The 27,122-nt window shown below is 38.5% G+C and overlaps 1 protein-coding gene across 3 annotated transcripts in view; it reads right to left on the bottom strand.

Annotated features, from left to right (window-relative positions):
• Positions 1-27,122, bottom strand: part of DERA (deoxyribose-phosphate aldolase) — a 258,807-nt gene that overhangs the window by 182,689 nt on the left and 48,996 nt on the right. For all 3 annotated transcript variants that reach the window (XR_009521156.1, XR_009521155.1, XM_060024346.1), the window contains exon 6: positions 20,120-20,248. Coding sequence is in view for 1 of the 3 variants with exons in the window: in XM_060024346.1 (XP_059880329.1) it covers positions 20,120-20,248 (129 nt within the window). In the remaining 2 variants the exon portion in view is untranslated. The remainder of the gene's footprint in view (positions 1-20,119; positions 20,249-27,122) is intronic.

Here is a 27,122-nt window from a genome sequence, read left to right as displayed (position 1 = left end):
GATTCCATATATATGTGTCAGCATACAGTATTTGTTTTTCTCTTTCTGACTTACTTCACTCTGTATGACAGACTCTAGGTCCATCCACCTCACTACAAGTAACTCAATTTCATTTCTTTTTATGGCTGAGTAATATTCCATTGTATATATGTGCCACATCTTCTTTATCCATTCATCTGTCTATGGACACTTAGGTTGCTTCCATGGCCTCACTATTGTAAACAGAGCTGCAATGAACGCTGTGGTACATGACTCTTTTTGAATTATGGTTTTCTCAGGGTATATGCCCAGTAGTGGGATTGCTGGGTCGTATGGCAGTTCTATTTTTAGTTTCTAAAGGAACCTCCATACTGTTCTCCACAGTGGCTGTATCAATTTACATTCCTACCAACAGTGCAAGAGGGTTCCCTTTTCTCCACACCCTCTCCACCATTTATTGTTTGTAGATTTTTTGATGATGGCCATTCTGACCAGTGTGAGGTGATACTTCATTGTAGTTTTGATTTGCATTTCCCTAATGATTAGTGATGTTGAGCATTCTTTCACGTGTTTGTTGGCAATCTGTATATCTTCTTTAGAGAAATGTCTATTTAGCTCTTCTGCCCATTTTTGGATTGGGTTGCTTGTTTTTTTGATATTGAGCTGCATCAGCTGCTTGTATATTTCGGAGATTAATCCTTTGTCCGTTACTTCATTTGCAAATATTTTCTCCCACTCTGAGGGTTGTCTTTTCGTCTTGTTTATGGTTTCCTTTGCTGTGCAAAAGCTTTTATGTTTCATTAGGTCCCATTTGTTTATTTTTGTTTTTATTTCCATTTCTCTACGAGGTGGGTCAAAAGGATCTTGCTGTGATTTATGTCATGGAGTGTTCTGCCTATGTTTTTCTCTAAGTGTTTGATAGTTTCTGGCCTTACATTTAGGTCTTTGATCCATTTTCAGTTTATTTTTGTGTATGGTGTTAGGAAGTGTTCTAGTTTCATTCTTTTACATGTAGCTGTCCAGTTTTCCCAGCACCACTTATTGAAGAGGCTGTCTTTTCTCCATTGTATATTCTTGCCTCCTTTATCAAAGATAAGATGACCATATGTGCATGGGTTTATCTCTGGGCTTTCTATCCTGTTCCATTGATCTATATTTCTGTTTTTGTGACAGTACCATACTGTCTTGATTACTGTAGCTTTGTAGTCTGAAGTCAGGGAGCCTGATTCCTCCAGCTCCGTTTTTCATTCTCAAGATTGCTTTGGCTATTCGGGGTCTTTTGTGTTTCCATGCAAATTGTGAAATTTTTTGTTCTAGTTCTGTGAAAAATGCCAGTGGCAGTTTGCTAGGGATTGCACTGAATCTGTAGATTGCTTTGGGTAGTATAGTCATTTTCACAAGGTAGATTCTTCCAATCCAAGAACATGGTATATCTCTCCATCTGTTTGTATCATCTTTAATTTCTTTCATCAGTGTCTTATAGTTTTGTACATACAGGTCTTTTTTCTCCTTAGGTAGGTTTCTTCCTAGGTATTTTATTCTTTTTGTCGCCATGGTAAATGGGAGTGTTCCCTTAATTTCTCTTTCAGATTTTTCATCATTAGTGTACAGGAATGCAAGAGGTTTCTGTGCATTAATTTTGTATCCTGCTTTTTTACCAAATTCATAGATTAGCTCTAGTAGTTTTTTGGTAGCATCTTTAGGATTCTCTATGTATAATATCATGTCATCTGCAAACAGTGACAGTTTTCCTTCTTCTTTTCCAATTTGGATTCCTTTTATTTCTTTTTCTTCTCTGACTGCTGTGGCTACAACTTCCAAAACTATGTTGAATAACAGTGGTGAGAGTGGACATCCTTGCCTTGTTCGTGATCTTAGTGGAAATGCTTTCAGTTTTTCACCACTGAGAACGATGTTGGCTGTGGGTTTGGCATATATGGCCTTTATTATGTTGAGGTAAGTTCCCTCTATGCCAACTTTCTGGAAGGTTTTTATCATAAATGGGTGTTGGATTTTGTTGAAAGCTTTTTCTGCATCTACTGAGATGATCATATGGTTTTTCTCCTTCAATTTGTTAATATGGTTTATCACATTGATTTATTTGTGTACACTGAAGAATCCTTGTATTCCTGGGATAAATCCCACTTGATCATGGTGTATGATCCTTTTAATGTGCTGTTGGATTCTGTTTGCTAGTATTTTGTTGAGGATTTTTACACCTATGTTCATCAGAGATATTGGCCTGTAGTTTTCTTTCTTTGTGACATCCTTGTCTGGTTTTGGTATCAGGGTGATGATGGCCTCGTAGAATGAGTTTGGGAGTGTTCCTCCCTCTGCTATGTTTTGGAAGAGTTTGAGAAGGATAGGTGTTAGTTCTTCTCTAAATGTTTCATAGAATTCACCTGTGAAACCATCTGGTGCTGGGCTTTGGTTTGTTGGAAGATTTTTAATCAAGGTCTCAATTTCAGCTTGTGATTGGTCTGTTTATATTTTCTATTTTTTCCTGGTTCAGTCTCGGAAGGTTGTGCTTTTCTAAGAATTTGTCCATTTCTTCCAGGTTGTCCATTTTATTGGCATAGAGTTGCTTGTAGTAATCTCTCATGATCCTTTGTATTTCTGCAGTGTCAGTTGTTACTTCTCCTTTTTCATTGCTAATTCTGTTGATTTGAGTCTTCGCCTTTTTTTTTCTTCATGAGTCTGGCTAATGGTTTATCGATTTGTTTATCTTCTCAAAGAACCAGGTTTTAGCTTTACTGATCTTTGTTATCATTTCCTTCATTTCTTTTTCATTTATTTCTGATCTGATCTTTATGATTTCTTTCCTTCTGCTAACTTTGGGGGGTTTTTTGTTCTTCTTTCTCTAATTGCTTTAGGTGTAAGGTTAGGTTGTTTATTTGAGATGTTTCTTGTTTCTTGAGGTAGGATTGTATAGCTATAAACTTCTCTCTTAGAACTGATTTTGCTGCATCCCATGGGTTTTGGGTCGTCGTGTTTTCACTGTCATTTGTCTCTAGGTATTTTTTGATTTCCTCTTTGATTTCTTCAGTGATCTCTTGGTTATTTAGTAACGTATGGTTTAGCCTCCATGTGTTTGTATTTTTTACAGCTTTTTTTTCCTGTAACTGATATCTAGTCTCATAGCATTGTGGTTGGGAAATATACTTGATACGATTTCAATTTTCTTAAATTCACCAAGGCTTGATTTGTGACCCAAGATATGACCTATCCTGGAGAATGTTCCATGAGCACTTGAGAAGAAAGTGTATTCTGCTGTTTTTGGATGGAATGTCCTATGTTATTTATTTTCATTTTGGATGATCTGTCCATTGGTGAAGGTGGGGTGTTAAAGTCCCCTACTGTGATTGTGTTACTGTCGATCTCCCCTTTTATGGCTGTTAGCATTTGCCTGATGTATTGAGGAGCTCCTATGATGGGTGCATAAATATTTACAATTGTTATATCTTCTTCTTGGATCGATCCCTTGATCATTATGTGGTGTCCTTCTTTGTGTCTTGTAATAGTCTTTATTTTAAAGTCTATTTTGTCTGATATGAGAATTGCTACTCCAGCTTTCTTTTGGTTTCCATTTGCATGAAATATCTTTTTTCATCCCTTCACTTTCAGTCTGTATGTGTCCCTAGGTCTGAAGTGGGTCTCTTGTAGACAGCATATATACGGCTCTTGTTTTTGTATCCATTCAGCCAATCTATGTCTTTTGGTTGGAACATTTAAATCATTTACATTTAAGCTAATTACCGATATGTATGTTCCTATTCCCATTTTCTTAATTGTTTTGGGTTCATTATTGTAGGTCTTTTCCTTCTCTTGTGTTTCCTGCCTAGAGAAGTTCCTTTAGCATGTGCTGTAAAGCTGGTTTGGTGGTGCTGAATTCTCTTAGCTTTTCCTTGTCTATAAAGGTTTTAATTTCTCCATCGAATCTGAATGATATCCTTGCTGGGTAGAGTAATCTTAGTTGTAGGTTTTTCCCTTGCATCACTTTAAATATGTCCTGTCACTCCCTTCTGGCTTGCAGAGTTTCTGCTGAAAGATCAGCTGTTAACCTTATGGAGATTCCCTTGTATGTAATTTGTTGCTTTTCCCTTGCTGCTTTTAATATTTTTTCTTGTATTTAATTTTTGACAGTTTGATTAATATGTGTCTTGGCATGTTTCTCCTTGGATTTATCCTGTATGGGACTCTGTGTGCTTCCTGGACTTGACTATTTTCTTTCCCATATTAGGGAGGTTTTCAACTATAATCTCTTCAAATATTTTCTCAGTCCCTTTCTTTTTCTCTTCGTCTTCTGGGACCGTGAATACATCCGTAAAAGCATCAAATACAGCATCACCCAAGACCGTAAGACTGTGGCTTCCCAACGTCTGTCTCCTCTTTGTTTCTGAGGCTGAATCTCTTCCCTATCTGTGCACGAGCTGCTTTTTCTCTGAGTCAACTGCTTGAATAAAAATCCCAAGCTTTTCCAGTCTAGCCCTCAAGGAACAACCAAGGAAAACAGTAGTGGAGAAGGGTGGGTTTAACTGAAAAGTATAGTGAATTATAAGGGAGTCCCTGATCACCTCATGGGAGTCCGGATGTTAAAAAGCAAAGCGGGAAGAGAGAACCCGCCATGCCTGGGTGTGTGCTTATGGACAGAAGATGAAAATGAGAAATGTACTTCAAAAATAATTTCAGCAGAAAAAATATATTTAATAACCACTCAATTTAGAAAATACCACCTCTAATGAAAATGTCTCAAAGTAATAGTTTTAAGGATTTTCATTTTATATTTTTGAAAGGCATTATAATAATGAACACGGTGAGATGAGAACACCTGGAATGGCAGAAGAAAATCTGCTTTTTAACTGTCTAAGTTATCTAGTTTGCAATCCTACTCAGAAACCTCTACATCTCTGAATGTGACTACACATAATATTATAAACTCTGAGGTAATTTACGTGCTTTTCCTTTTTATTAAAAAATAAACAGGAAAATTTTAATTATTCACTAGAATGTTAACATAAAACCAGTGTGATAGCAGCTAACATTCTACAAACAGCCTTTTGCTGGCTTCCTGTGACATGGATGATCTAAATTCTTTCCCATTTCATTGACTGTTCAGTGCCTCCCCCATTGTCCCTGCCGAATTTAGCAGCTTTGTAACATAGGAAACTTAACTTTCGATGCCCTAGTTAATGATAAATTTTTTACAAAAAGCATATTATAACACTCAATCTTGGGTCACTAGGAAAGCGAAGCATCATCCTGATAACTGAAGTAAAAACATGAATTTCCTTTTCCTCCCGAATCACCAAAATAACTGTATTCATTCTCCATTTTGCTTTATGTGCTTTGTCTTGCTAATGTTTTTAAACCAAAAAATAGAAATATATAGAAACATAGAATAAATAAATTAGAAAAATAAATAAATTATTATAAAAATTTATTTTTTACAATTTAATTTTTATTATTTTATAATTTTATTTTATAAAAATAATTTTATAAAATAATTATAAAATATTTTTAATTTAATAATTTAATTTATTAAATTAAAATAATTTAATAATTTTATAAAATAATTATTTTATAATTTTATTTTATATAATTTATTATAAAAATAAATAAATTATTAATAATTATATTAATAAATAAATTAGAATAAATAAAATAGAAAAAAATAGCCGACAACAGAATGAACAGGTGGAGGTCTTGTAATGGGAAGCAGAGGCTCAGCTTCCTGGGCTGGAAAAAGCCTTGTTTCTCTTGAATTCCCTAACCTGATAAAGTGCACCATGATGAGTTGTTCTGTCCTCGCCCTTCCCTGCTCAGCAGACAACCATTCACCAAGTACGATTCATTCTGCCCCCTCAATACCTGCCACGGCCGTCCACTCCTCTCCATCCCCACCGTACTGCCCCGGTTCAGCTCCTCGTCCTGGTCGGCCAGACTGCTACAACAGCTTCCTAACAGCTTCCCCGCCTCCAGCCCAAATCCACTGCCTCTAAAGTGGAAATCTGATCACTGCTCCAGTACTGCAGAGAGCAGTAAGGGAGGAAGAGGAGCCTGGAGTAAGGATGTCTTATTGATCTCTATCCCTTGTGCCTGGCACATGGTGGAGGAATAAATGGATGAATGAATTAAGCGATTGCTCATTTCCCGGCTATAAACTTTCAAAGGCTAAAAACTCTCCACACCCACAGATGGGAACACAAACTCCATAGCATGGCCATAAGCCCCAGACAGCTTACCTGCTTCCTCCTCCGCTTCTCCCACCACTTCTCCACCCCAATCATACCAGCGTTCTCACCATGACATGCTCTTCACGGGTATAAAAGGGCACGTGCTTCTCTGCCTGAAAAGCCCTTCCTCTACCTCTGCACCTAATGACTCCTCCACAAAGGCCACTTGCTTTGCAAACCCATCCATGAGTCCTCCAGAGGGTTCGCCAGGTTCCTGCAGCCCCAGCGCAAGTGTCCCTTTGGCCTCTGGGTTCCCGACAGGGCAAACCATAAACCCCACTTTCACCTCCTCACCAGACTAAAAGATTTTTAGTGTTTAAAGGGAAGGAGCTACATCTTACTTATTTTTCTCTCCCTTGTCTCTCGTCTCATCCTTCTCCAATGCCCAGAATAGCACTGATAAACATTAGATGTTCATGAAATACTTGCTGTATGAGCCCATTCGAGGGAAACAAACACCCTAGGTATTAGGATGACAGAAAACCTAGCCCTTCTCTTCCCAACTAGCCTTTCCCCCAGCCCCTCCGTCTTCACCACAGCTGTTACCACCCCTCACCCCCTCATTTCCTCCCATCCCCCCAGCACAGCTTGGAACTGTGGGGAGTCCCCATTCAAACCCTAAACCTAATAACTTGCAGATGGAAGGAGGAGAGACCTCAATACTCTCAAGGCGGCAGAAGGATGAAAAATATTCCTAGAGACCTAACTAGAAATACAAATTCACGTCCTTCCAAAAAAAAAACATTGTCACATGTCAGTTAGGACGTACAGAACTACTGCTGCAGAGCTAAGCTTCAGTTATTCTGTCTGCTAAACTCAGGCCTGGCAGGGAGACCAAATAACCACTTATGATCTTGTTTCTGTGGGAATATAGGTTCAGAGTTCCCAACAAGCCATCTGTAACTACAAGGACAATCAGCCTGCTCATTGTGGAGTATCTTTGTTAAAGGTTTTTCCCCTTGAATTTGAAATTCTCTCTCTGAATAATTTCTAAACTATCAGGGTGAGTGGAAAAACTTCTTGTCTTAACACCAGGAAACCTAGATTCCAGATCAGAGGCTCTCATTCCTGCCTACACAGTAGACACACCAGGAGAAGATTTTAAAAAGTACTGATTCCATTCACGACCATTAAAATCAGAACCTCTGGGTGGTAGGATATTTTCACCAGTTTATGGAAGAAGCGCTTCGGGATATTCTGATTTGCAGTCCGGGTTGAGAACCTCGTTCTAGACCGTGTTTTGACTTATCTGTTCTGGGGTAGATTCCTTCTGAATCTGACTTTCCTGGATCTCGGTTTTCTCACCTATAAAATGAAAGCTTTGAGATGAACAAGGTTCTTTATGAGCCTCCCCAGTTTTCAAAGCATTTAGAACTTTTATGAGTTAATTTTTTAATGTTTAGTTGCTCTATTTCTCTTGGCTTATCTGACAATGTACAAGTCAAGAAAGAACAGACAGGAATCTGCAAAGACCTTTTAGTGACTGAGACAGAAGGAGTTGCAGGCAAAATTCCAATTTGAAAAGTATGTTGCCCACATACTCAACTAGTTCCTGGGAGGACAAAAGTTACATATACAATCACTCAATTTTATAGATTTTTTTTTAGAGCCATTATGTTCAAATTTTTAAAAAGGAAAAGAAAAAAGTTTCCATACTATGATATTTCACTCCCTCAGATATGTAGTTTTATCATTCTAACAATGACTTTTTTGCACATGCTTCCATTAAAGCCATGACTGCAGAATAAGCTGATGATTTCAATAACGCCCCCTCGCTCCTGAAATCTTTTTGTTCAATAGCTCACTGAGCAATTTAACATACAGGGTCCCTAATTTCTTTATTCTAGGGATGGCATTATAACCTTTGTCTTGCTTCAACCAATTTTTCTCTTAGTTAACACATCTTTCCAAGTTTAAAATATTTTTTTTCATTGATTTGGCTTATAAAGTAAACCTAGAAACTTGCAAATATTTTTTGAAAAACAAAGAAATGCAGAAGAAAAGAGAATACAGGAGAACTGCTTGCTCCATTTTATAATATTACAGCACATTGTGTAGTCTTGTGTCAGTATTTATTATCAGTCATTTAGTTTATGATACATAATAACTTTGGATTACCGATGCTTGTAGTATTACTCACTCTGTGTCTTGGACTGTTTGAAGATCTGTATTTTTATTACAAAGTCCAATAAAAATAAAGTGAAAAACCCATAGGTCCCAAAGCTGATTCCTGGCTTGTGCTGTATGTCACTCCTTTCCAATCTAAAAAGTGTTTCCTTCTACTGTTAGTCTCTGTCTCTTGCTCATAAGCAAATTTATCTCCTAATGCCTCATTCTTTATTTTAGCCATTAATCTCCCATTGAGAACCTTACCAAATGCTTTTTGCAGATAAAAATATTCAGTATCTACTAGATTTCCCCTATCCACAAAGCCAACCAACATTGCTTAGAGGGAAAAATCAATCTTTTGTACCTGAATTTAAGTTTGCTGGTTTGACTCAAAGTATTTTTCTCGAACTTCTTCAGGTCTTTACAGGAAATAATAGAACCACAGTGCAAGAACCCCACTTCTCTTGTTATGGGTTGAACTGTGCCCCCTAAAAATATATGCTGAAGTTCCAAACCCCAGTACCTCAGAAAGTGACCTATTTGAAAATAGCATCATTGCAAACGCAATTACTTAAGTAAAGGTAAGGTCTTACTAAGTAAGGTGGGCCATTACATGGTGGATGTCCTTATAAGAAGAGAAGAGATGCAGAAATACACAGGGAGAAGATGACCATGTGATGATGGAAGCAGGGATTGGAGTGATGCCTCTATAAGCCAAGGAATGCCAAGTACTGCCAGCCAGCACCAGAAGCTTTCTAGCAAGAAAGGATTCTCCGCTACAGATTTCAGAGGCAGCACGGCCCTGTGGACACCTTGATTTTGGACGTCTACCCTCCAGAACCATGAGAATAAATGTCTGTTGTTTTAAGCCACCGAGTTTGAGGTACTTTGTTACGGCAATCCTAGAAAACCAACACCCTCCCTCTTTTCCCATTAATTTCATATTTGGGGGCCCTGTCTATCCTGGCTTGAAATCTACCCAGAAATTTCACACACACACACAACCTGTGTGTGTGCGTGCGTGTAAAATATTTTTCTCCTCTAGGATCAGACGCGACTCCAAAGGATCACATTTAATGTTTAGGTCCAAAGATTCACATAAAACGTTTCTTCTTCTAGGATCACACTCGACTCCAAAGCAGAAAGCACCCCAATGGTTGCTGAGTATCTAACACTGGCTCCATCGGGCTGTCGCCCAGCCTGTGCTTTGAACACCTCCTACCTCCTGACGTGGCCCATCCAAGTTCCAGAATACCTGAACTTTAACAAACCTCTGCTTTATACCAGGCCAAAATCCATCTTCCTATAACTTCTAAAAGATGGTCCCAGCCCTCCTACCTTGGAGTAACAGATAACAATCATGCTTTTTCATCATTTTTTGTGTACATACGTGTGTACAAGTATTTGAACACAATACCACAGCCCCAATGATCGTGCTTCTCCTAAATAAGGCGCCCCTATCTTTTGCATCACTCTTCATGGGAAGGTTTCAACTTCCCTCATCCCACGCTACAATACCACACGCTCCAATACCATTCCCGTCCTCTGCACCCTTTCACCTCATCCCTCTGCTCCTTCATTCTTACACTGTCCTCAGCCTTGTCCTCTCTCCTTCTCCTTCCTCAGGTGGACAAGAAAAAGGTCCACTTCCACTGTCACTCCCTAGCTGTTCCCTGGGCACCCCAGGGAGGGGAATCTGAAAACAAACAAAAACCTTAGTACAAAAACCTCATCCCTCTGCTCCTTCATTCTTACACTGTCCTCAGCCTTGTCCTCTCTCCTTCTCCTTCCTCAGGTGGACAAGAAAAAGGTCCACTTCCACTGTCACTCCCTAGCTGTTCCCTGGGCACCCCAGGGAGGGGAATCTGAAAACAAACAAAAACCTTAGTACAGAACTCAAGTAGCAGTTGATAAGCATGACCCTGCTCACGTGCCAAGTGTATCATCATGGAACCATCAGCAGCGCAGGTGGACACAAAATTACAGTGGAAGCTGCCTGAGGTCAGGGTCCTCTTGCAACTTTCCTTTTCATTTCAACGAGGATTTGCTGTGGGCCCATCACAGGCGGGGCTCTAGGCTTGCTTTCAACTTGCTCTTTCATGTGTACTTCATGTCCACCACCCCCTAGAGTTTTTCTCCAAACGGTCTATTGTCTTATTTTTCTTGTCCTCAATAGAAAAGTACAGCTCAATATATAAATCTCATTCAGTGACTCCAGAAAGACATCTGTGCCTGCAAAGGTTAAACACAGCTTAAACGTATCTTACATGATTCAGATCAACTGCAGGGTGGAGAGCAGAACTGCACGACAACTAAAGCATGGAATTTGGAGTCCAGAGTCCTCCAGAATCCTGCCACGTCCTAAATGCGTGGCCCTGGTCTCGTCACTTAACTTCCGAGCTTCAGGTCTCCAGCCACTCAACACTGATAAGGTACCTCCCCTACTTCCCTCTTAAAACAACCGCAAAAAGAACTCAGTAAACTACTAACTTCACATGATTTACTAACCTTTATTCACGAAATCATTCAACAAATATGTTTATCAAGTATCTACCTGGTACAAAGTACTGAGGGACCCATTCGAGGATTCCAATTTCCCAGCATTTACGAGTTTGCTAAAAGATCAGTAACTACCTGGCACAGACATTAAAGAGTAAGTAACAAAAGTTAACGTGTTAGGAATTAAAGACAAATGAATAACAGAATCTCAGAGACATGAGCAACTACCTATAGGTCTCACCTCTATGTCGTATACCAGAATTTCATTAAGAAAAATCCCTTATTCTTTTGCTGAGAAAATACAAATTTCTTTAAAAAAATGAATTTTATGCATGTTGTTTACAAAGGTATCTATCGATGTCCTTGTACCTGATAACCTAACCCATCAATGAGCATTTTCTAGGCACTTGTTACGTGCGAGCCTTTGTGCCGGGAACTTCTCTAGGCAAAGCCAGGTCTGTAGAAGGCAGTCGTGCTTTTGGAATAAGGTGGGTTACATTTTAAAAAAATTTCACACAGTAAAATTTTACACAGGCTAGTATACAACACACAAAAAACTAAGCTTTCAAGCTTTCCCTTTTTTTTTTTTCCCTCCAGAAGCCCAGCCGTGAAGAGCCACAGAAAATGCTTTATGCTTAAATGTATAGACTTAACCTTTTATAAAAATGACATGCATAGACCAAAATGCACCATCAGTAGTTCCTGTACTGCTGGGAGGCCAGAAAACATGATAACTCCTCTCTTCTGCAGTTTTTTACTTTGCACTCAAGAAAGGATGGGGAGGGCGTGGGTGAGTGAAGGTAAACTTTCTGATATTTTTGCTTGGGGCCTTGAATTTAAATTGACTCCTTGAAAGAGATGGCAAGTTAATTAGTTTTTACCCTGTAAGTGGTTTAATTTTCAGGGCTAGTTTAAGGAACTGTAAATAAATTTACACTTTAAATTCTTTACCTCTTAACCTAATGCACATCTATAGTCTCATGCTTTCCCCTGTGATAAATTTTCAACTGAAGCATACTTTTTCATAAATTAAATGCCTTCCTATGAAAGGCAAGATCTTACTTAAAAAACAAAAACAAACAAACAAAAAAAACAGGCTGGAACACCCCAGGGGTCTGTATGTGCCATCTGGATCAATACTCCTCGAGAATACAAAGATTTGCAGCCTAAGATGAAGGACTCAGTGTGACTTCTGACAATCTTTAGAAAAATAAATCTACACGGTCTTTTATTCTACTATTTGGTTCATATTTTTAAATTTTTTAAATGTTTTTAAAAAAATCTTAGATGTTAATTTGCTATTAATCATAGCATTTTTTAGGAGTTTGGTTTCCTTTAGTCATAGCAAGTTTCCCACTATTTTCCCCCTTTATTTTATTTACTTAATGGCTTCCCTCCTATTTTTGTCTATTTCTTTGCTTCATCTCATTGTTTCTGTATTACTTTGATCTTATTGGGTTGAATTTCGAGTATTCCCTCCCCTGGTTCCTACTTTTTTCATTTTTCATTTCCTATATGTTACGAAATCCCAGCCAAGTTCAAAACTCATTTTGCATTCCCTTCAAGGTCTGCTTTTCTCAAGCCCATATTTTTATGTTAGTACTCTTCCCACAGATCTTCATCAGCAATTCAAACCTGATGACATTATGATTGCATCTTTAGTGCTTTTCTACTCCAACCTTATTTATCATGCCTGCATTATGTCCAAAGATAAGGTCTAGCATAACTTCAGAGCAGAGCTTGTTAGCTGTTGCATGTGTGCAAACAGTCCAGGCTACTGAAAGATAAAGCCACTTTTCTACATTCCGGCATTATTCTTAATGTGTGCATTTGCTGGGCTGAAATCCCTTAGCAGGTCAGCTTTTTGACTTCTCTTTTCTATAAGCATGTTTCCCTTTCTATCTTACTTCCTATCACCTTGTTCTTGGCTTGTTTGATGAAAAAAATATGGCTCTCGTTTCTCTTCCCTGATTATTTTCCCTTCAAACCGTTTATTCCCACCTCACCTTCTCCTTTATTTATATTTCTCTCACCACATTTCCAATAATGTAAAAGTAAGATCCATTTTCAATGACCAAAAGGCCAAGGCAAAAAGTTCTCCTTGGTCTTTTCCTTGCTTCTAGAACTTTCTGAGAATCCTACAAAACTTTTATACATCATACCACTGCTTGGATTGCCTAAGCCATACTTTGTATATATAATCTCCTTGTCAAAGGTATACATTTTCTATCTTTTTTTCAATTAAAATAAAAACTCTCAAAATAACATGTCCAAACTCTACAAGGTGGTGGCACATCTGGGAAGATGAATCTAGACCTAATCTAATCTGATTTCACTTTGCCTATTTTCACTCTTCCTTACCTCTGTCTGTCTTTCTCACTGACTCATTGGTGTATTCCAAAGTATTTCCTTAGGCTCTCCTAGATGTCAGGCAGGGTAGCAATCAAAGGGGAATACAGATAAGTAAGATAATTCTTGGCCTCAAGGAGGTTCATAGTTTTATAAAAAAAACTAAGAGGTAAAACAACTGATGGTGATACTAGATGACAAATGCTACTGGTATTTATATACCAGTATTAATTCTCCTGGTATTATATACCTAAGAGAAGGACAGTATGAACAATTAATTCTGCCTTTAAAGGATAATAGAGAGATTTGACAGAGTAGGAGAAGTTCACTTAAGTCTTTAAAAACAGCTAACAGGAGGGGAGAAGGCTATAACAGATACAGAAAATGATATAACAAAGACAGAAATACCTGGGATGTTACAAATAGCAAAAATGACCGTACAGAATAGCAGCAAAGATATCCTTTTAACTGATGTTGTTATTTTACCATAGAAGAGTACCTACCTCGTAGAGTTGTTGTGAAGGTTAAATGTAAATATATATGAAGCCCTTAAAATAGTACCTGTCACACGGTAAATGCTCAAGAAATGTTACCTATCATTACTGTTGTATTATACATTATATCACATATATTTCATCTATTCCAAATATTTTATTGACTTATTTTTTTCTGGTTCCTGGCTTGGTTCTGGATCATTGTGGCTGCTGAGTAAGTGACCTTATACATGTCTGAAGAGCTGAGGTGGCTGCTACCGCTTCCACTGTAAAAGAATCAGGAGCAATGACAACCATGGCTAAGAACTGTACCATAAGAAAAAGAAACTGGGCCACGTCTAATTGCGATTCTCAACGAATCAGATATTCTTTGCACCTTTCTTTTTTAAGACAGAGTCAAAAGCCAGCAAAACAAGTTCATATGTAAGATTCAATGAACAATCCTACGAATACAGTAAGCTTTGGGATCAGTACAGAATGTAATCCAGCTCAATAGCTTTCACCTCCTACAGTTACACCACAGGTCACATACATTACTTCATCTGAAGTTATAATCAGATTAATTTATTTGTTCAAGGTCACAAATTCTGCAAGATAGAGCAAGAGTCCAGGTCTTCTAACGCCTATGAACATGGCTCCTTCCCCTAAAACATTCTGAGAGATTCCTAAACCAGAATAAACCAAAAGGAGGCTACGAATCACTTATTTGAGCAAAAATAGAAACACACCCTGGCTAAGATTTCACTTACAATAATGTATGATACTAGACTAACGTAGTTATGTATTTCCACCTTGCTCTCTTTAGAGAACTGTGTTTGAGAGAATAATCGAAATGGCTATCAAAGTTGTAAGATAAAAATTATTATGAATGTAAATGACAAACCCCTTTCCTTTTGAGATTTATGATGCTAAATTAATGGGAAAACAAAAGCCATGAAGAATTCCAGACATGTGAGAAGAAATGTTACCAGACTTGCCCTCCTGCTATAAATAACTATATAACTGAGCAAAATACATAAGGCAACTATTTTTAGGCATTGGGAAATAGGCAGCTCAAGATACAGACCTTAAGATAATTAAGATATACAAATAAGCAGACAAGGACTTTAATCAGCTGTTACAAATATGTTCAAGGATTTTAAAGAAAGAATGATCTCAATGAGTGAAAAAATGGGAAATAGCAGAAAAATTAGAATTCTAAAAAAGAATAAATGGATTCTAAAACTAAAAATGTTCAAGAGCATAAATTTCAATGGATGGGCATAAAAGTAAATTTTAGGTGGAAAGTAGGGTCAATGAACTTGAAGAAAGATCCACGTATATTAGCCACGCAGAAAAACAGAGGCGGGGGAGAAAGATTAAAATTAAAATGAATAGCGCCAGTAAGCTGTGAGACAGTATCTAACACTCAGGTGCTTGGGTCCTAGAAGGAAAGAGAGTGGGGCAGAGAAGTCCTAAAACAACAACCTACAAATCCAAGAAGCTCAGCAAGCTACAAGCAGGATGAATACAAAGAAACCCACACTTAGGCACCTCACAGTCAAATTAGTGAAAAACAAAGATAAAGAGAAAATATTGACTGGGTATTTGATAAAACATTACTTATAAGAAAACAAGAAGAAACAGAATTCCAAGAAATGGAATGATATGGTTAAGCACTGAAATAAAAATAAAACTGTAACCTGAAACTCTATATTCAGCAAACCATCCTTGAAAAATGGGAGTGAAATAAAGACATTTTCCAATGAACAAAATCTGAGAGAATTAATCACCAGCAGACTACAGGAAGGATAAAAGATGGAAATGACATGTAAAAGACTAGTTTTACTTAGTTTTTTTCCTTTTAATTTCCTTAAAAGACAAATGACTGTCAAAACAAAAATCACATCATTTTGAGGAATAGTTTATAAATAGTTGGAAGAAGAAGTACATTAAAATAATTCAAAGGACTAATGAGGGTGCAAATGGAACTGCTGTAAGGTTTTTACATTTGTGCCATTTGAAGTGTAAAGTGGAATACAGGCATACCTTATTTTATTGTGCTTTGCTTTACTGCGCTTTGCATTATTACACTTTACAGATACTGCATTTTCTACAAATTGAAGGTGTGTGGCAACCCTGCAACAAGCAAGTCTGTTGGCACCATTTTTCCAACAGCAGTTGCTCACTCTGTGTCTCTGTGCCACATTTTGGTAATTCTTGAAATATTTCAAAAATTTTCATTACTATTATATTTGTTACAGTGATCTGTGATCAGAAATCTTTGATGTTACTACTGCAAAAAAACATTACAACTCTGTGAAGGCACAAATGATGGTTAGCATTTTTTGCAATAAAGTATTTTTTAACTAAGGTATGTATATATTTTTTTAGACATAATGCTATAGTACACTTAATAGATTATAGTACAGTGTAAACATAACTTTTATATGAACTGGGAAACCAAAAAATTCATGTGATTTGCTTTATTGCAATATTCGCTTCATTGCAGTGGTCTGGACCCAAACTTGCACTACCTCTATGGTACATGTGTAATGTTAATTCTAAGTAGACTGTGATAAGTTAAGAATGCATACTGTAATTTGCTAGAGCAACTACTAGAAAAATACAAAGAGGTTATAGATAAAAAGCCAATAGAAAAAATAAAAATGAAGTGCTGCATCTGATGAACCCAAAAGGTGGCAGGAAAAGAGGAACAAAAATAGATCAGAACAAGGAGGAAGCAAATGGCAAGATGATACAGTTAAATCCTATCATATCAATAATTATGTGAAGTGTATATGGACAAAACATTTCAATTAAAAAGCAGAGAATACCACAATGAATTTTTTAAAAATCTGTCTCTAAGGGATAATAAATATATAACCACAGATGGGTTGAAAATAAAAGGATGGGAAAAAGATATACCATGCAAATGGTAAGCACAAGAAAGCCGGTGTGGCTAGATTAATATTAGACAAAGTGGGGGCTTCCCTGGTGGCGCAGTGGTTGAGAGTCTGCCTGTCGATGCAGGGGACACGGGTTCGTGCCCCGGTCCAGGAAGATCCCACATGCCGCAGAGCGGCTGGGCCCGTGAGCTATGGCCGCTGAGCGTGTGCGTCTGGAGCCTGTGCTCCGCAACAGGAGAGGCCACAGCAGTGAGAGGCCCGCGTACCGCAAAAAAAAAAAAAATTAGACAAAGTGAACATTCAGACGAAGGTCTAGTACCAGAGATAACAAGGGACATGTCATAATGATGAATATGCTAATTCAACAGGTAAACATACCAATCCTAAAAGTGTCTATACTTAACAACAGAGCTCCAGAGCTCCATAATAAAGTTAGAAAAGCTGACAAAACTAAAAGGATAAGTATGCAGATCCACAATCATATCTGGAGATGTTAACAGCCCTCTCAGCAATTAATAGAAAAAGGACGCCAAAGTGAAACCAAGCAAATCAGATCTAAAAAGTGTGATCAACCAACTTGAACTCTTTGAAAAGACTAATAAAACTGGCAGACCCCTAGCAAGACTATTTTCCACCAAAATGAAACAAAGAACAATAACAACAACAGAAAACGAAAATGACCAATATCGGGAATAAAAAAGGAGACATAACCATAGACCCTACAGACATCAGACTACTAAGAGAATATTACAAACACTTCAGACCAATAAATTTAGCAACTCATATATGTGTACAATGAAAAGCCACTAAGCAAACTCCTTATACATAGAACAACGTGACAGATCTCACAGCTATTACCGCGGGGGTGGGGGAGGGGGAACAAGCACAAAAGAGTACACACTATATAAGTATAATGTTCTAAAACTGGCAAGCTAATCTATAGTGATAAAATCAGGTCAGTTATTGCACCTGGAGCGGAAGGTAGAAAGAGTGGAACTGACTGCAAAAGGGAACAAAGGATATTCTGGTATGATGGAATATACAAATTGTCAAAACTCATCATATCATACACTTGAACTTTATTGAATGTAAATTTACCTCAGTGAAGTTGATTTTGAAGAAAACAAAAACAGTTTTAAAAAATACTACAGAAATAGGATGAAACATGAGTTTAGTCCATAAATTTTTTTAATTTAAAAAATCTTTCAAAACATACTTCGTTTATGTTATGTACCTTCTTAACAAAATAGGAAGCATAAACTGTGGGCCAGGAAGTGCATGATACTTCACAAAGATGTGCCTTTGATTCATGATAAGACCTAGCACAGTGCCTTGGGAGACAGCTGGGTTACAACTGAAAAAGCAATACACCTGAAGCCAGAAGACCTGGGTTCAAATAATGACTTATGTGATCAATTAGCTGTGAACCTTAGGCAAGTCTCTCCATCTTAAGTTTCTTCATCAACTACAGGGCTGGTGTGAAGGTGAAGAAATATTATTATAACGTATCTAGTAAAACACCTCACAGACAAAGTTATATTACTCACAGTAATAGACGCTGATTAGATGAAGAAACGAAGGAGATAAACAATGACATGGACATGGATACAAGCCAACAGGAACAGGGGAGAGCGTGTTTCTAGTCACATTTCTGTTTGTGGCTGTGATGGGTGGGATGGAGGATGGAACAGAAGTGTCCAAGCACGAGGACCTAATACCATGTTCCTATCCTACACAGTAGGTGCAGGGAGTAGGACAGGGTTGGCTGCCGGCCCAGAATGAATATACTTTCACTGTGACCTGGATCCCGGCATTCTGGGCTAACTCCCTTGTCCTGGTGAGGAGCGTGAAAAGGGAGGCTACTTGTCTACCTAAGACTCCAATGGGCTTTGCCCAGGTTCCTTCTATTACTGGGGGCCTCTGAAATGCCAACATAACTGATGACCCACTCTTTAAAGTGATCCACTCTTCCCTATCCTTGGGTTTTCAGAGATTTCGCTCTAAATAAAACAAGCAGAGCAGAGATCTTTTGGATACAGCGGCAGTGAACAGAGTAACAGCTTCATTAATGCCTAGTTGGCTGATAGAGTTCCAGGGAACGATGCTTCGTCTGAGTCTTCAAAAAGTGCACGAGTAGAAAAATCTAGAGGGTGACCACAACAAAGGCCCAGATTTAAGACCTGAGAAGTCACGTATCTTCCAAACATGGAGCCACTAGTAGGGCACCTAAAAATCCAATACTGAGTCACAGGATAGTATCTGATAGAGGTTTTAACAGATCACTATGAGGGCATGCAGAGGGGATAATAAACCAAGTGGTGGGGGAGGAAGCAGTATTGGGGAAATATCCTCAAGAAGAGTGACAACTATGCTGAATCTAAAGATGTTCAAGAGCTATTTGGGCAAAAGGCATTCCAGGCAGGGATACCGCAGGTACAAGACTCCAAAGGATTGGATGGTGCCATGTGCAGAGCACAGCGGGTAATTCCAGAGAGCTGGAGCATACGGTATGCAGGGAAAAGGAGGCGATGGCAGAGGCACAGGCAGGGTCTGGAGAAAGACCCTTTCTATTTTTATTTTTTTGGCCGTGCCACACAGCTTGCAGGATCTTAGTTCCCCGATGAGGGATTGAACCTGGGCCCCTTGCAGTGGAAGTGTGGAGTCCTAACCACTGGACCACCAGGGAATTCCCTGGGAAGGTCCTTTTTTAAAGTCGGGCTGAAGGAATTTATATTGTATCTTGAAAATGAAGGGGAGCCACTGAAGGATTTTCAGCAAGCAGTACCATAACCAAACTGGCATTTTAAAGAGGTCATTCTGGCAACAGTGTGGAGAACAGATCGAAAGGGGACAGAAGTAGAGACAGGGAAAACGAGTTAGGAGACCGGAAGTGATCCGTGTGGGGAGTGACAGTGGTCTAAGAGAGCAGCACACAGAATGGAGCGAGGACGTACTAGATACGGTAAAAAAGTAGAACTCCCGAGAAGCGTTCACTGATTCACACGAAGGTGAGAAAAGGCAATCCAGCAGGACTCCCAAGTTTCAGGCTTGGGCGTATGACTGGCTAGACATGCTGTTGGTAAAGATAAAGAATAAGTCAAGCTACATTTCAAAATATAAAAAACAAGGACACTGCCCTAAATTTAAGAAGAAAAAATTAACACAAACAAAGAACAGGCTGCCTTAGACAGTATGGAGATGGATCTCTGAGAAAAATCAAACCCTAAATTCACAGAGGGGAAGAAGTCAGTTAAGGAAATTTCTGTCTAACATATGTTGATGAATGAATAATCAAAGAATAACACAGAAGGCAATTCACTAACAAGAGAGCCATCTACTGCCTTACAAGGATAGTGCAATGATAAAACGCCACTAAAAAACGTGGAAGAAAGCCAAGTTTGCGAACACTTCCCACTGCACACGTATGCATAAAGTATCTGACGCCCCACCAACACAAACTCCAAGTGGTCAGCACTTGCAGCTAACAGCCAAATGCTCTGACTCACTTATTCCTTCTAAAAACATCAATGCAGTATATACCATCATTTCAATATAAAACCTGGCTTACCTGCCATCATGGCTATCATACTGGCTTTATAGACATTCGTAAGAGATCCAAGTTCTCCGGTTGCTAAGATGGTTTTGAGACGAGCCTCCCCACAGGCCTTGCGAAACTGACGAATCTCATCATACAGGGCTGGGGAAGGAAATAATTGAGGCAGTTACAAAGCAGGCAAGTGATAACGTAACCTGGCAGCCGTTCAGAGCTGGTAGAACCCATCTCAGATTTAGGAAACATAAACCATTTGTCACTTTCTAAAAATCACCCCAATGTAATACCACCTCAAGCATTCTGTTGCAGTTCACATCCCGTCACAAGCAATGCTTAGTTTGCTATCCTGAAACTCTTTCTATGCCCTGGCCCAAGGTCCTGAGCCATGGAGCTTTTAAAATATCATTATAATGACATGGAAATTACAAATAGTTTTTACTGCTTCCATATGATGGTTACTTACAATAAAAAAGAAATCCATCTACCAGATACACAGGGGTATGCTACTTTGCAAACTGAAGAAAAAAATCCTCAGGTCCTTATTAATTCTCACATTCACACAAAATAAGTTCTCTTGTTGGAATATAAAGCAGGCCTTTCCTGAGAGCTCTGCTAATGGTAATAAAGACATAAGAGCTTGCCCCACTATCTGCCAGGGTATGTGTCTATATATCGGACTAAAACGTGTTGAGCCAGGGAGTGATGGATATATGTACACAAATCCAGCTGTAGAGGATTCAGAGATGCAGCTTTGAATCTACTAACCTCTGACCCCAATAGCACATTTGGCTTTCTAGAACTCCATTAGGACTCTGAAAGCAGCTGGATTTAAAAAAAAAAAAAAAATTAGTCTCAAGTCAGCAAACTCAGTCAAACCATGAAAGTTATAATAAGATAAACAAAACTTGTCTTCTCAATCCTAGAAAACTTGAACTTAACCTGAACCTCGACAGTGAAAACTGAACACAAATAAAGGCAAGGATTCTATTACAAGATGCACAGTAAAGTCCAGTGTTCATTGCCTCCAAGAGGTACCCACAGGCTTTTTAAGAAAGAATTGAAGAGTTTCACAAATCCCTAATAATCAATAGTTTTGAGTATTAGAGACCATCTGAGATGCCACACCTCCCACCTTACCCTGTGCATCCCACATAAACTATGACAAAATCATCTTACCCACACATCCAATATGACAACATGTGAGAATGGTATAAACAGCCAAAGAATATGTGGCAATAACAATTTATATTCTTTTAACTCAGAGCATGAATCTTGGATGGAATGACATTTATTGAGTTACCAAATCTAAAAAGAGAAAGTTGTCCACTAAGAACTAATGACAAGGAAATCTCTTGATCTAAAAATTCAAGAAGGCTAGGGACTTCACTGGTGGTCAAATGGTAAGCCTCTGTGCTTCCACGGCAGGGGACAGGGGTTTGATCCCTGGTCGGGGAACTAAGATCCCACATGCTGTGCTGTGTGGCCAAAAGAAAAAAAAAAAAATTCAAGGAAATCAAAAAATAACTAGAAACAAATGACAATGAAAACTCGGTGACCCAAAGCCTATGGGATGCAGCAAAAGCAGTTCTAAGAGGAAACTTTATAGCTATAAAAGCCTACCTCAAGAAACAAGAAAAATCTCAAATAAACAATCTAAACTTACACCTAAAGGAACTAGAGAAAGAAGAAAACACAAAACCCAAAGTTAGCAGAAAGAAAGAAATCATACAGATGAGAGCAGAAAAAAATGAAATAGAAACAAAGAAAATAATAACAAAGATCAATAAAACTAAAAGCTGGTTCTTTGAGAAGATAAACAAAATTGATAAACCATTAGCCAGGCTCATCAAGAAAAAGAGGGAGAGGACTCAAATTGATAAATTAGAAATGAAAAAGGAGAAGTTACAACAGACACCACAGAAATACAAAGCATCCTAAGAGACTACTACAAGCAACTCTATGCCAATAAAATGGACAACCTGGAAGAAATGGACAAATTCTTAGAAAGGTACAACCTTCCAAGGCTGAACCAGGAAGAAATAGAAAATATGAACAGACCAATCACAAGCACTGAAATTGAAACTGTGATTAAAAATCTTCCAACAAACAAAAGTCCAGGACCAGATGGCTTCACAGGTGAATTCTATCAAACATTTAGAGAAGCACTAACACCCATCCTTCTCAAACTCTTCCAAAAAACTGCAGAGGAAGGAACACTCCCAAACTCATTCTATGAGGACACCATCACCCTGATACCAAAACCAGACAAAGATACTACAAAGAAAGAAAATTACAGACCAATATCAGTGATGAATATAGATGCAAAAATTCTCAACAAAATACTAGCAAACAGAATCCAACAGCACATTAAAAGGATCATACACCATGATCAAGTGGGTTTTATCCCAGGAATGCAAGGATTCTTCAATATACACAAATCAATCAATGTGATACACCATATTAACAAATTGAAGAAGAAAAACCATATGATCATCTCAATAGATTCAGAGAAAGCTTTTGACAAAATTCAACACCCATTTATGATAAAAACTCTCCAGAAAAGTGGGCATAGAGGGAACCTACCTCAACATAATAAAGGCCATATACAACAAACCCACAGCCAACATCATTCTCAATGGTGAAAAACTGAAAGCATCTCCTCTAAGATCAGGAACAAGACAAGAATTTCCACTCTCATGACTATTATTCAACATAGTTTTGGAAGTCCTAGCCACGGCAATCAGAGAAGAAAAAGAAATAAAAGGAATACATATTGGAAAAGAAGAAGGAAAACTGTCACTGCAGATGACATGATACTATACATAGAGGATGCTACCAGAAAAATACTAGAGCTAATCGATGAATTAGGCAAAGTTGCAGGATACAAAATTAATGCACAGAAATCTCTTGCATTCCTATACACTAATGATGAAAAATATGAAAGAGAAATTAAGGAAACACTCCCATTTACCATGGCAACAAAAAGAATAAAATACCTAGGAAGAAACCTACCTAAGGAGACAAAAGACCTGTAGGTACAAAAATTTTAAGACACTGATGAAAGAAATTAAAGATGATACCAACAAATGGAGAGATATACCATGTTCTTGGATTGGAAGAATGAATATTGCGAAAATGACTATACTACCCAAAGCAATCTACAGATTCAATGCAATCCCTATCAAATTACCAATGGCATTTTTTTAAGGAACTAGAACAAAAAATCTTAAAATTTGTATGGAGACACAAAAGACCCCGAATAGCCAAAGCAGTCTTGAGGGAAAAAAACAGACTTGGAGGAATCAGACCCCCGACTTCAGACTATACTACAAAGCTACAGTAATCAAAACGATACGGTACTGGCACAAAAACAGAAACATAGATCAATGGAACAAGATAGAAAGCGCAGAGATAAATCCACTTATGGTCAACTAATCTATGACAAAGGAGCCAAGGATATACAAGGATATACAATGGAGAAAAGACAGTCTCTTCAATAAGTGGCGCTGGGAAAACTGGACAGCTACATGTAAAAGAATGAAATTAGAACACTCCCTAACACCACACACAAAAATAATAATGGATTAGAGACCTAAATGTAAGACCAGACACTATAAAACTCTTAGAGGAAAATATAGGAAGAACACTCTTTTTTGGGGGGGTACGTGGGCCTTTCACTGTTGTGGACTCTCCCGTTGCGGAGCACAGGCTCCGGACGCGCAGGCTCAGTGGCCATGGCTCACGGACCTAGCCGCTCCGCGGCATGTGGGATCTTCTCGGACTAGGGCACGAACCCGTGTCCCCTGCATCGGCAGGCGGACTCTCAACCACTGCGCCACCAGGGAACCCCGAAGAACACTCTTTCACATTAATCACAGCAAGATCTTTTTTGATCCACCTGCTAGAGTAATGGAAATAAAAACAAAAATAAACAAATGGGACCTAATGAAACTTAAAAGCTTTTGCGCAGCAAAGGAAACCATAAACACGATGAAAAGACAACTCTCAGAATGGGAGAAAATATTTGCAAATGAATCAACAGACAAAGGATTAATCTCCAAAATATATAAACAGCTCATGCAGCTCAATATTAAAAAAACAAACAACCCAATCCAAAAATGGGCAGAAGATCTAAATAGACACTTCTCCAAAGAAGACATACAGATGGCCAAGAAGCACATGAAAAGCTGCTCAACATCTCTAATTATTAAAGAAATGATAATCAAAACTACTACTACCTCACACCAGTTAGAATGGACTTCACAGAAAATCTACAAACAACAAATTCTGGAGAGTGTATGGAGAAAAGGGAACCCTCTTGCACTGTTGGTGGGAATGTAAACTGATACAGCTACTATGGAGAACAGTATGGAGCTTCCTTAAAAAACTAAAAATAGAATTACCATATGATCCAGCAATCCCACTACTGGGCATATACCCAGAGAAAACCATAATTCAAAAAGTCACATGCACCCCAATGTTCACTGCAGCACTATTTACAATAGCCAGGTCATGGAAGCAACCTAAATGCCCATCAACAGACGAATGGATAAAGCAGAAGTAGTACATATATACAATGGAATATTACTCAGCCATAAAAAGGAACGAAATAGGGTCATTTGTTGAGACATGGAAGGATCTAGAGACGGTCATACAGAGTGAAGTAAGCCAGAAAGAGAAAAACAAACATCGTATATTAACGCATATATGTGGAACGTAGAAAAATGGTACAGATGAACCGGTTTGCAGGGCAGAGACTGAGACACAGATGTAGAGAACAAACGTATGGACACCAAGGGGGGAAAGCGGCAGGGGGATGGGGGTGGTGGTGTGATGAATTGGGCGACTGGGACTGACATGTATACACTTGATATGTATAAAATTGATGACTAATAAGAACCTGCTGTACAAAAAAATAAATAAAATTAAAATTTTTTTAAAAAAGCAGAAGGCTAATGTGCAGTTAACTTATGATTTAATTAATGATTTTTCTTCCTAGTACAATGTTGCCATCAAAAGCAAGCTTAAGAGTGAAACCAATGTGGATTTAAAACCCAACTCCGTCACTTCCTGTGTGACCTCAGGCAAGTTATTTCTCTCAGCTCACTTCCATCCTTAAAGAGTCAATAACAATATTTACTTTATAGGGTTATATGAGGATTAAAAGAGAAGATATATATATAGTGCTTCACACATTGCCCGTCTTACTGTAAGCACTCAAAAAGTTTAATCATCAAGCTCAGAATTCTAGTAAAATGAGTTTTCACTAAGTGTTGTGTGATAAAAGTCAGATCGTGCTACATGGCCTGACCCAGCCAACTCTTTGTACTGCACCGAAATTTTGCTATACGGATTAGTGCTTACAACCAGTGAGCCATCAGATAAGGCTTGAAAATATTTTATCACAGCATTTGTTAAAGTGAACTTTGGCCTGTATAGCAAAATTCTTAAAACATTGATCCTGAGCATGTTTATGAACAAAATTACCACCAGCCTTTTTCTGAAACATATTACCTTTTGACCCAGTGAATTTCTTCACCTACAGTTAAAATTAACCAGAAAAAACAGATGTATTTTATGACTCAATTATCAGCCACCTGGAGTTTACGCTTTTTAATCCATGATCCAAACAGAATGAACCAAAAATGGTCACTTGAAGCTTAACTGGATTTAACAAATATGGAACTAGTGCCTTCTGATTCTTTAACTGCCAACTCCTCAAATCATTTTACTGACCTATTTCACCACATAACAGGATCAAGGTTTTCTGAGCAAATAACTTAATTTTTTAAAGATCAACATTGGGAAAGTTGTTATTTGTTTCTGTTACCATTCTGCCCAGAGTATACCAGGACAATTACCTCAAGAAGCACACACCAGGTCTGGCCTTTTTAAAGCGTTGCCTGGGCTCCATCAAATGAATGCTTCTCCTTGGTCCTTTGAATCTTACTGAGTGATGCAAAGATGAAGAACAGTTAGGGGTTTTCATCAGTACTGCAGCAACAGCAATGGCAGCCGATCCAAGAGTCCAGTGGCCACCAGCCAGCAGCACGGTACCCGTGCTGGCCGGTGGAAGCAACACCGGCAGTGGCCCTGTAAGCAGACTCTTCCTAGGGCACAGCTGGCTTATTCTCAGCTCCCCACTCTTTCATGGTCCTGCTTGTTTTCTAAGCCTGGTTCTCCAGGCTTCCCACTGATTCAGTGAGCTACTCTACATCCTCCTAATGAATCCCTTTTCAGCTTAATCAGAATTGTTTTCGTTAGTTTTTAACCCACGACTCCAGTATAGCACATACAGAAGACTGGGGAAGTATGGTGTAGTGGGCAACAGTGTGGGTGCTCCGACGGCCTGGATTCAGATCCTAGTTCTAAACTAATGTGTTGTTTGATCTGCACAAAATTACTTAACCGTTGCCTTGGTTTTCTCATCTATAAAATGGGGATAATAGAGGTTCACATATTTTGTGGAGTTATTTCGAGCATTAAATAGGTTACTATACATTAAAAGTTCTAAGGACAGTATCCAGCACCTAGTTAACAATCAGGGAACGTCAGTCACTTGTTCTCCTGCTGCTGGTAGTGGCGGTGATGCTGTTACAGTTTCTGCTGAGTGCTTATCACGTTCAGAGCACAAAGGGACTGACAAAAGCAGAGGACACCATGATCTACGTTTCCTAAAGAACATAAGATACGACCGCTTTGGGGCACTAGAACAGAAGTCTAGTTTACCATATCACAAACTTCTTTTAGCTTTGTTTAACTCAGAGCCGCCCATGCTCCTTTGGATAGCAGAGACTGCTGGTATAAGACAGTTTTGGCTACTTGCTAGTCATGTAAACTTGTAGGAATTACGATTTTTCTAAGCCTAAATTACTTAGGGGGCTTCAGTTTGCTCACATATTTCGGGGAAGATTAAATAGAATACATGTAGCTAGACGAGTACCAGGCATTTGCTAAGCATTTAATTATTCCACTAGTTTTCTATATTTTTCCTTATGTAGTTTCTGAAATCCAAAAA

This window comes from Delphinus delphis, chromosome 11, assembly GCF_949987515.2.
Source record: "Delphinus delphis chromosome 11, mDelDel1.2, whole genome shotgun sequence".
NCBI lineage: Eukaryota > Metazoa > Chordata > Mammalia > Artiodactyla > Delphinidae > Delphinus > Delphinus delphis.
The sequence above is the reverse complement of the archived record's forward strand: the minus strand, read 5'-3'. Positions and strand labels throughout refer to the sequence as shown.